Below are 11,394 nucleotides of genomic sequence, written 5' to 3'. Positions count from 1 at the left end.
ATCTGCTACGCTGCTGCGGCTGAATTGCTGCCGTTGTTGGTTTTTGCTGTAGTTGTAGATTATTGCTGCTGCTGCAAGTAAGTACAGGAACTTGCTACTGCCAATGCATATGGCAATACGGTGCTGTGAGTATTTAAGACATACTGCTGCTGCACAAATAGCATATAAAATAACCCGTAGCAGATCTACACAGGTGGAGCTGGGGAAGGTGGAGAGTTTCAGAGAAACTCTGAAAGCGCACTGTAAAAATCTCAAGTGAATGCTAGCCTGCCATATAAATGCAGTAAGCTCATTGGCTGCATATGCAACATGAACCAATCAGCATGTGCCAAGTCGTTTAACTCACTGAATATCATCAGTTATGTTAACAACCCGTCAGCCTGCGCTATCTAGAGTTTCATGACTGAACTATACATTTGTGTGAATGAAAATAACCAATATCCAGACCAGAAAGACTTTTTCTAGTCTCAATATGGTTCTTGGGTTTAGTAAGATTTTTATGTTATTTCTTTTTCCTGAAAGACTTCATAAATCTAAATATTCATACATTATTCATTCATTCATTCTGTTTGACATTTTATTCAAATTTATTCAAGTTTTTTTGCCACAACAGTAACACCATGAAACAAGCCGTAAAGCAACAGAACAACATAATTTGTAAATCTGGTGTACAGCAAGATCTAAAAGTCTAAAAGCAAATGTCCAAACACAAACTTGCTTTAAAAGAAGAGACAATTGTTTTGAATTTATACTATATTTTCAAAACACAAATATGATAGTGGAAACAATCTTCCACTAAAGCATACTGCATTTATTTAATCAAACATACAGTAAAAACAATAAAAATAACAGTTTCTATTTTATGAATTTAAGGTTTTATTAAACCTTGTAAGATTTTTTGATTAAAAGAGAGTTCAAAAGAACAGAATTTGTTCGAAGTAGAAGAGACATAAAAAATACACACACACACACACACACACACACATATATATATATATATATATATATACACACATATACATATATACATATATATATATATATATATATATATATATATATATATATATATATATATATATATATATATATATATATATATATATATATATATATATATATATATATATATATACACACATATATACATATACAGTGCCCTCCAAAAGTATTGGAACAGTAAAGACAAAATTGCTCTGTTGGCTGTGGATTCAAGACATTTAAAAATATGATTAAAAGATCACTTATGCTCTCCAAGGACACATTTATTTGAGGAAACGCACAAGCAGTGTAAAGCAATAATATTTTGAAATATTATTACAATTTAGAATAATTTTAACATTTTTAATCATTTTAAAATTTTGAACCCTAATAGTTCTTCTAACAGTTCTTCCCTAGCAAAAAGTTACCAATGACCCTTGACCTTTATCTATGCTATTAGCACAGGTATGGTTGATGACTATGAGATGACTATGAGACAAAACTGCAGAATGTCACATTTTATTATTGGGTGATTCAACACATAGATGTTTTACCACTTTTAGAGTTTCATCCCTCTATCTGATGTGAGCATAAGTATTGGAACAGCTGCCTCACAGGTCTTTCTGAGTGATCAGCTGTGTCCTGTTGCATTAATTCTTAAGATATTAAAAGCAGGGAATGTGTCGTATCAGTTATATCCATTACTTCTGCATTCTGAATCTTGCATTCGATGATGACAAACACAAACCAGGATGAAGATGAGGGAGCTGAGAAAAGCAAGCAATTTTGATTCTTAAAGAAAAGAGGAAGTCAATTAGAGCTATAGCAAAAACAAAGGGCATGGAGAAATCAAGAGTTTGGAAACCACCAGTGACACCAGCAACCAACAACTACCCGATCAGCTGAGAAAACAACAGTAGTTGATGACAGACAAATCATAAAAGCTGTGAAAATGAACCCTAAAAGATGTGTCTGTAAAATCACCAACAACTTCCAGAAAGCTGGGGTGATACTCTGACAATCTACTGTCCTCAGGAGACTTTGACACAGAATTACAGATGCTACACGGCAAGATACAAACCTCTGACCAGCACCAAAAATAGAAAGGCAAGATTAGAGTTTGCAAAAAAAGCACAAAGGTGAGCCAGAAGAGTTTTGGAACTGTGTTTATGGACCGATGAGACAAAGATGAACCTTTATCTAAGTGATGGGAAAGCAAAAATATGGAGAAAAAAAGGGAACTGCAATGATCCCAAGCATACAGCCTCATCTGTAAAGCATGGTGGAGGTGGTATTATGGCATGGGCATGCATGCGTCTCTGGAACAGGCCCTCTCAACTTTACTGATGACTTAATGTATGATGACAGTAGCAGAATGAATTTGGAAGAGTACAAAACCATCTTGCCCATCAATATTCAAGAAAATGCCACCAGATTCATTGGGAAGAAACTCCCCAAAACAAGCAACAATTGTAATTGGCTGCATTAAAGGCTGGGGAAAGTATTTCAAAGGATGAGACCAAGAGTCTGGTGATGTCTATGGGTCACAGACTCACTGCTGTGATTGTGCGCAAGGGATCTGCAACTAAATAATAGCTTTTAATCTTTTATATCTGCTTTATGTTCAACTGTCCCAATACTTATGCTCACATCAATGAGGGGGATGAATTCTAAAAGTGCTGTTCTTTTTATTTGGTAAAACATGTATGAGTTGAAACGGCTAATAATAAAATGTGACATTCTGTAGTTTTGTCTCATATTCATCTTTTCATCATATTTGCAAATGTCTCCACAGCCAACAGAACAATTTTGTCTTCACTGTTCCAATACTTTTGGAGGGCACTGTATATATATATATATATATATATACATACATACATACATACATACATACACACACACACACACACACACACACACACACACATACACATACACATACACATACACATACATATACATATACATATACTCTTGCTAATTACAGACCTGTTTAGAGGAAGACATTAAAAGACTTTGATGTTTAATTAGTCTTGGCTTCCTCTATTCTTTTGTCTTATCAGTTTTATTTTCCTCTGCTTCACACACACACATATATACTGTATATATATATATATATACATATACATATATACACATATATACATATACATACATTTATATATATATATGTATATATGTATGTATATGTATATAGGCATGTGTGTATGTGTGAAGCAGAGGAAAATAAAACTGATAAACTGATAAGACAAATGAACAGAGGAAGCCAAGACTAATTAAACATCAAAGTCTTTTAATGTCTTCCTCTAAACAGGTCTGTAATTAGCAAGAATCTGTTTGTCTGTTAATCTCTTCTTCTTCTTTTTTTCATTACATTAATGCAATGTATTTACTTGACTGTGCTGCTCTTCTTTTTTTTTATAAAGAAAGTTAGATGTAGCCAAGAAGTCAATAATGTATCAGGGCTATTAAGAAAACCTCCTGAACCCTGTGAACTCCAATGACACATGTAAAAGATAACCTACACACTATTCCCAGAGAAGAGCGAGAGGTTTGCCTATAGCCAAGTGAGCAGCAGGGCTACAGATGGAGATTAGCAACTGCTCGCTAGCTCTCTCACTGTCGGTTCCACAGACTGAGGTCTTACACCAGTCACACACTCTGTTCCCACCACTGCACACCCCATGACGTCTGCTTCACCGTTGTTAATTTTCCCCTTTGGACTTTGTTTGTTCATGAAGGAGTCATAAAGAATGACTTCCCAGTTAACAAATATTCACATTAAAGGGGTAGTTCACCCAAAGATGAAAATTCTGTCATTAATTACTCACCCTCATGTTGTTCCAAACCCGTAAGACCTTTGTTCATCTTCGGGAACACAAATTAAGATTTTTGATGAAATCCGAGAGCTTTCTGACCCTGTAGCAACACAACTGACATGTTCAAGGCACAGAAAGGTAGTAAGAACATCGTTAAAATAGTCCATGTGACATCAGTGGTTCAACAGTAATTTGATGAAGTTTTTGTGTGCAAAGAAAACAAAAATAATGACTTTATTCAACAATATCTTCTCTTTCGTGTCAGTCTTCGATCAAAAATATCTTAGTTTGTGTTCCGAAGATGAATGGAGGTCTTATAGGAACGACATGAGAGTGAGTAATTAATGACAGAATTTTCATTTTTGGGTGAACTATACCTTTAAGTTATGAAAGCGTGCTCTGAACGTTCAAAACGTTAAGTTTTTAAACTTTAAATACAATTTTTGTGCTAAGGTTTTGAGAACATTATTAAAGACCAGGGGCCTCATTTATAAAGCGTGCATACGCACAGATTTGACCTTAGAGTGTGCGTACGCTTAAATCCACGCCAACGCTCATATTTATAAAAACGGTCTTTGACGTGGAAAAGTGCTTAGCGTCACGTCAGGGTCCGAGCAGACGTACGCACTTTTCATTGTCGGAGTAATGCAGATTTTTTCAAATGTAAGCTGTTCTTGCAGGTCGCTGTTCTAAATTATTATGATTGGTGATATTTTATATGTTAATGATATTAATTAGGAGTTGTTTACAAGGCAGAGAGCTGAAACCATTCAATTGCGCGCAAGTTCAAGATAATTTGCAATTCATAGATTTCACATCTGAAAGAGGCGCGTACGCTCGTTTTCTGTTCGTACGTTCATTCTATGAATCGCACGTACGCATTTCTGAGAAACGATCGTAAGATCAAAATTAGGACGGTTTCTGCGCAACATTTTATAAATGAGGCCCCAGATAACTCTGAAAGAATGTTCTGTTAATATTAGCCAACTGGAAGGCCATTTGTTTATGACTTTGAAGGAAACTTGCCAGAACGTTAGCCAGAGTTCCAAAAACATTCGCTGTTGGGTTCACTTCATCTTTGACGGGTTAAATCCGGCAGTGTTTGTTTGAAATAAACAGGTCAAGAGTTTGTTAAATTCAAGAGTATTTAGACCTTGAGACCATCATTGAGGCAAATTTCACGTCATGATGACCAGTTTACAATATAACTATTTAAACTATCAGCTAACTTACTACTGAATCCAATGCAGCAGTCAAATCAACCTGGCCAGAATGTAAAATCTAAATATTAATGACATGTGACCACCTGGAACAGTTTTAAATGCCTGGCTCGCTTTACATAATTTAACAGGGAATCAAATCTGAATTTTAAAATTCAGAACAGAGACACAAAACAAATACTGTGGAGGATTAAATCCATTCTTCATTCATCCATTCAGGCCTAATTAGGCGAACAAGAGAGATCAAGAGAAAGGGAAGCAAGTGAATTAAAGAAGTGCAGTGTGTTTCCCGTGGTTCCATTACAGGTAATGGACACAAATCAATCATACTCTCAACATTTGCTAGCGGTCATGTTTATGTTCAAACAAAAGCAGGTTGTGTATTCATTTAGATATGAAATGCACGTCATGGAGAAATGAATAATGTAAACAGAATTAACCACATCCAAGGAAATCTGTGCACCCCTGGAAAGAGTCTTGAGGTTGCCATGACTATGTGTGTTTGCACGTCGCAGGTCCAGAGAACAAAAGATTAATATTGATTGTCTTGGAAAAAAGTCTTAACCACAAGGCTATTACTAGAACAGCCATATACTTGGCAAGGAGATTACCGACCTCTTTAAAATGCTCCGTGTGGCCGATCATTTTAGTTGCCAGAGTCTTCGGTAGTAAGCAGAATGGCTCAGAGATGATGCCGGGTGAATCACAGCCTCTCATTGTCATAGATTGTTTCACTTTGCTTTGTGCTCTGACAGCTTATCAAGCACCAGTGTGCAGTTAGACAGTCTGTCAGCCTCATGTTTGTTATTACCTCTGACTAGAAAGAAATGTGGAAAAATAGCATATAGGAACAATAGAAATCCTTTCTTTGCAGTTCTACAGTGCTTTGGCCATAAAAGAGACAGTTTCAAAGGGATTTTCTGGAAGTCCTTTTGTGTACAGTGTACAGTCTTCTATAGTCTGGTTACCATGTGAACAGCCTGAGCAGGAAATTGAGAGAGCTTTTCAAGAGGGGTCTTATATACTGTGTACACACTATTCAAGTATAAATGAGCATGTCATCAATTAAACCTTAAAAGAATAGTTCATCCAAATTTGACAATTTGCTGAAAATTTACTCACCCTCAGGTTATTCAAGATGAGTTTGTTTCTATATCAGAACAGATTTGGAGAAATTTAGCATTACATCACTTTCACCTGAATGGGTGCCGTCAGAATGAGAGGCCTAACAGCTTATAAAAACATCACAATAATCTATAAGTAATCCACACAACTCCAGTCCATCAGTTATCATCTTGTGAAGTGAAAAACTTTGTGTTTGTAATAAACAAATCCATAATTAAAACAATTTTAATTTTAAACCCTTGCTTGCAGCTATATCCATAATATTGCTTACTCCATTGAAAAAGTATAGTCTTGTCTGAATCAGGAGAGAAATATGCACATATCAAGCACAGTTCTACACGAATATGTTGGTGGATTTTGATGTGAGAGGATAACAAGGGATGGACTTTTTCACTGGAGAAAACGTTATTATGGACTTTTTGGTTTTGGAGTTAAACATCTTGATGGATTTTGTTTATTACAAACACACAGTTTTTTATTTCACAAGACAATATTTGATGCAATGGAGTAATGTGAATTATTTTCATATTTACATCAGCTGTTTGGACACTCACTCTGTCGGCACCCATTCACTGCAGAGGATTCATTGGAGAGCAAGCGATGTAATGCTAAATTTCTCAAAATCTGTTTGAATGAAGAAACAAACTCATCTGCATTTTGGATGGCATGAGGGTAAGTTAACTTTTAGATGTAAAATATAATGAATGTCAGACTTCAAAAAGGAGGCAAACCTTAAATGTGACCTATGATGCCCTTTTTTACAAGATGTAAAATAATTCTCTGATGTCCCCAGAGTGTGTATGTGAAGTGTATTTTTGAAGTTTTAGCCCAAAGATTATTTTTTAGAGCTTTTTTGTGTTTGTCCCTTTAGATGCAAATGAGCTAATGCTTCCGGCCAAAGACTATAGAAATACAAAAAATGAAAGAGCCAATTGTTGATTGGTAAAGCAGCTGTTAGAAGCTCTGGTTCCCACAGGAACCTGGGCTGGGCCAGCAGCTACGCATGCACAGTCATAAGCGCGTTGGAGCTACGTATGCACACTGGCTGATCTAGCCTGAAAAATAAGCTTTTTAAACGCTATTTGAACATAAGAAACAACATTCATGGGGCAGTTCATTTCAGATTTTATTGCTGATTTGTTATATGTAATTTAATCGCGAGTTCAGCGAGTCGTTTTTGAGATTTCATGATTCCCCCATTCATTTAGATAGGACTTGGTCTTGTCTGAGCTGCCCGGAGGCGTTGCAAATATGTCGGCCGAGACTTTTCAGAAGAGGGCAGCACTTCAAGAGCTCATGCTCCAGCATACCACCAACAGCAAAACGGGACAATCTCACAAACTGAAAATGTCAGAAATGCTCAAGCGGTCGACTTCACATTGCTTTCATATGCAATTTTTAACTACCACATTCCTATTTACCATGATTCTGGTAGCACATGAAGGCAGCATTAGTGAAAACAGGCAGAGACAATGGTAGCTTTAGCAACATTAGCCTTACAGAGTGCCAAGAAGCTCTTACAGAAAGGCAATTTAGAAAAAAAAAATATGACGTGCTTACATTTTCTGGAGCTGAAATCCGTGCACGAAGCACTGGTTTTGATCCCTCTTTCAGAATAAATTTTGCGAAAATCCAGCGTGTGAAATGACACGCAATTGTGAGGCAGTCTGGCGTAAAATGATTGCCGCAATCATATAGGACTTTTCCAATTTTTTTCCAGGACATTTCCTTTGAAAATTAAACTTAACCACAGTGTCCTCAGCAGCTCAGATGGAGGGAGTCTATGGAGACTCTTGAAAAAAAAAAAAAAATCACTTGTTCTGAGAGACTTTATGATTTATTGGGTGGATTTTTACCTGGATGTTTTCACACACTGCAGCCACACAACTGTGTTCAAACACCTTATAAAGTGATTTTTGCATAAAATGTCCCCTTTAAGAAGCACAGATGTCAAAAGGTCATGATCTTTAATTTGGTTATTTTAAATTAAATATGTACATCTCAGAGGGCCAAAACATAAATTAAATGAATGTCTATTTTACAAACAAATTGTTTTTGTTTCATTTACACACATGCATTGCTTGGGAAAGTGGTGCATGAGAGGCACAGCAGCATTTCAAGTCCTTAAGTACATTAAATATATCCAATATTGTGGAATGACCTTAAAGTATGCTTATATTGCATTCAGTGGGAGAAGTGCGCTTAGCATCAAATGCATTCACCTCATCCATGATTCTCTTCAATACGGTTCCACATTTCCGGAATATTCTGCACATCCTCTACAAGTGTTAATGCCCTTCCTCTAGATTTCTCATAATCGGGCTTCCCAGAGGCACACTTAACATGCCCGAGTGTGAAACAAACACTCCAATCAACAACACTACTGAAAAGTGTGAGATCTCACCCTATTTTCCTTTTTTATCCTCTTCTCAACATTTGTCAGTCGTTACCAAAACATGATTATCACTAGTGTCAGCCATCACACATCTGGTTTAAACCATCCTGTGCTGAAAAGGTATAAATGGGGCTGAGAGTGGAGGCCTTACTGTCTGTTATGACTACAGGTCTTGAACCCTACAGTGGTTCTCAGTAAACTCCAAAATGTTTTAAAATAATTTAACTATTCGATTGTAAATGATTATTTAGCAAAATTATTAACAGTAAGATCTTTTTTATTTGCGTTATATTTATTACATTCTTAAAAATAAGGGTTCTTTATTGGCAACTTTTATTTTAAAAGTGTATTCTGGAGAAAAACAACCTAAAATTTACATTACACCACATTGAATTAACACTTATATCCTTGAAATGAATCATTATTACCCTAGTTTCTTTAAACGAAAAGGATGTGTTTTTGTTGTAATTTCAACAGAAATACAAGACGACAATAAACAGGATGTAGGGGGCAAATATTGACTTTAGGGGTGGCCATGAAATATCAATACTGAGAACCACTGTTCTAATAAACACAACTAACAGCATCCCATTTGTAAGGACAGATCTGATACAGGACACACAGGTAAAATGGCATTGTGCAGTAGAAGCTTTGTCAATATTGCTAATGTTCATAATAAATTCAACAAAGTTACACATCGCAATGCTGATGATGTGTGTTGATGAAAATAGGCTGGGTACAGTTCATTTGTTTTTGGGCTGTGCTGCTAAGTAAAGAGCTACGAGACAGTAGAGAGCTCCCCCGACTGTCAGTGCCATGGTGGTCCTGTACAAGAGTCTGTCTGAAACACCACGTTTCAGATGAACAGGAATCTCTTCGGAGGCCTGGATGGAAAAAAGAATAATAATGAATGCTCCATTTTCCTGTTTATTAAAGGGATAGTTCACCCAAAATTTTAAATTCTGTCATTATTTACTCATCCTCATGACATTCCAAACCTGTATGACTTACTTTCTCCTTTGCAACACAAAGATTATATTCTGAAGAATGTTGGTAACCAAAACTTTCCTACACTTCACTTCCCTTGTGTTTTTCATCTATACAACAGAAGTCAATGGGAACTGAAACTGTTTGGTTACTAACATTCTTCAAAGTATCTTCTTTTATGTTCAATAGAAGAAAATAAGTCATACAGGTTTGGTATGATCATCTAAGGATGAGTAATTGATAATCATTTTCATTTAAATCCCTTTAACTGAGCTGCATAACTTAATATATCATATACACACCTGAAATATCCTCTGGAGATCTGGAACCTTGTTGGCACCCATATACTCCACGGCAGCATTTGACTGAGACACCAGTTTAGTTGGGGTGGCAAAGATGATGGTAGGGGATTCAGACGGTATATTTGACCTCAAGCCCTGAAGAAAGTTTACAAGCAAGTTAACCTGATGTGATATTCATATTTGTTCACTAGGACTATATAATGTTTTTACTCAAGGCACAGTGGTTTTCAACCTTTTAAAAGGTATTTAAAAATATTAAATATCAATATTTGTATCCACAATCTCTACCAGATAGATAAGAGCTAGAAAATAAATAATCATGATACATGTAGTTTTAATGTTTTAGAAATTGACATGATTCTTCCAGGTTTATAAATCATACTTTTTTTTAATTAACTAGAAATTAACATTTTAATTAAAAGCATTTTAAATCACCTTGAGGTCCTATCTAAGTTTGCTGAGGTCCTCATAGGGGGCTCTGGCCCCCTTGTTAAAAACAACCACTGATTTATTGGCTACCTTTTGTTGGGAAATCAGTTTAGGACTGTACAACCAATGCTGAATTTAGAAGTACTAAAACTTAGTTTAAACAACAGTCCTATGAACAATCATGCACATCTATATAATTAAATGTAGCTCAACTAAGTAACTGTATCCACTAAGTAGAGATTCTAGTGCAGAGTCAGCTCTCCGCTTTTGATTATTAATCGCCCAATAATTAGCCTTCTTAATCATATCGGTTATAATAATGCTAGAGAAACGTATTTTATATATTTAACGACTGTTTAAAACACCTCCATGGATCACGTGAAGCAGGCGGCAGATCAAGGTCACTGAATTAGCGTTTTAGAAACGGAATCGCGCGCACTTAACTTACCTGCGGGCTGTATGCGGAGGATGACACTGCTCCCGTCAGTCTTTGTGTAAATCCACTAAATTTGTAATACATTTTGTTAATAAACGGTAGCCGATAGGGTGAGAGTGACCGTCGGGAAGTCGGAACTCAACCGGCTTTTTCCTTGCGTAAGAATTTGTCGCTGGAATATGACGTCACAAGAAACAAAACTGTTATGAAGCAGATATGAGAGACGTTGTGCGATACGTAAAAGCCTTGTAAAATATGACCCTGGACCACAAAACCAGTCATAAGGGTAAATTTTTATTTGGATGTGAAACAACTTTTTGAAAATCTGGAATCTGAGGGTGCAAAAAAATAAATAAAAATAAAATAAAATAAAATAAATAAAAATATTGAGAAAATCGCCTTTAAAGTTGTCCAAATGAAGTTCTTAGCAATGCAAATTACTAATCAAAAAATAAGTTTTGATATATTTACGGTAGGAAATTTACAAAATATTTTCATGGAACATGATCTTTACTTAATACTGTATCTTGATGGTTTTTGGCATAAAATAGAAATCGATAAATTTGACCCATACAATGTATTTTTGGCTATTGTTACAAATATACCCCTGCTACTTATGACTGGTTTTGTGGTCCAGCGTCTCACACACACACACACACACACACACACACACACACACACACACACACACACACGTCTG

At 36.0% G+C, this 11,394-nt stretch overlaps 1 protein-coding gene across 1 annotated transcript; it reads right to left on the bottom strand.

The window, feature by feature from the left end:
- Positions 1–8,393: 8,393 nt before the first annotated feature.
- On the bottom strand, positions 8,394–10,896 carry LOC131551087 (cytochrome c oxidase subunit 7A-related protein, mitochondrial). Its single transcript, XM_058793738.1, has 3 exons — positions 10,707–10,896; positions 9,830–9,964; positions 8,394–9,424 (listed from the first exon to the last, which is right to left on the bottom strand). Exons 1-3 carry the CDS (start codon positions 10,776–10,778, stop codon positions 9,284–9,286), a joined length of 348 nt encoding a protein of 115 aa, XP_058649721.1. The 5' UTR covers positions 10,779–10,896; the 3' UTR covers positions 8,394–9,283.
- Between the last annotated feature and the right edge of the window lie 498 nt (positions 10,897–11,394).

Source organism: Onychostoma macrolepis, chromosome 12, assembly GCF_012432095.1.
Source record: "Onychostoma macrolepis isolate SWU-2019 chromosome 12, ASM1243209v1, whole genome shotgun sequence".
NCBI classification, from domain to species: domain Eukaryota; kingdom Metazoa; phylum Chordata; class Actinopteri; order Cypriniformes; family Cyprinidae; genus Onychostoma; species Onychostoma macrolepis.
This window is presented reverse-complemented; position numbering and strand designations above follow the sequence as displayed.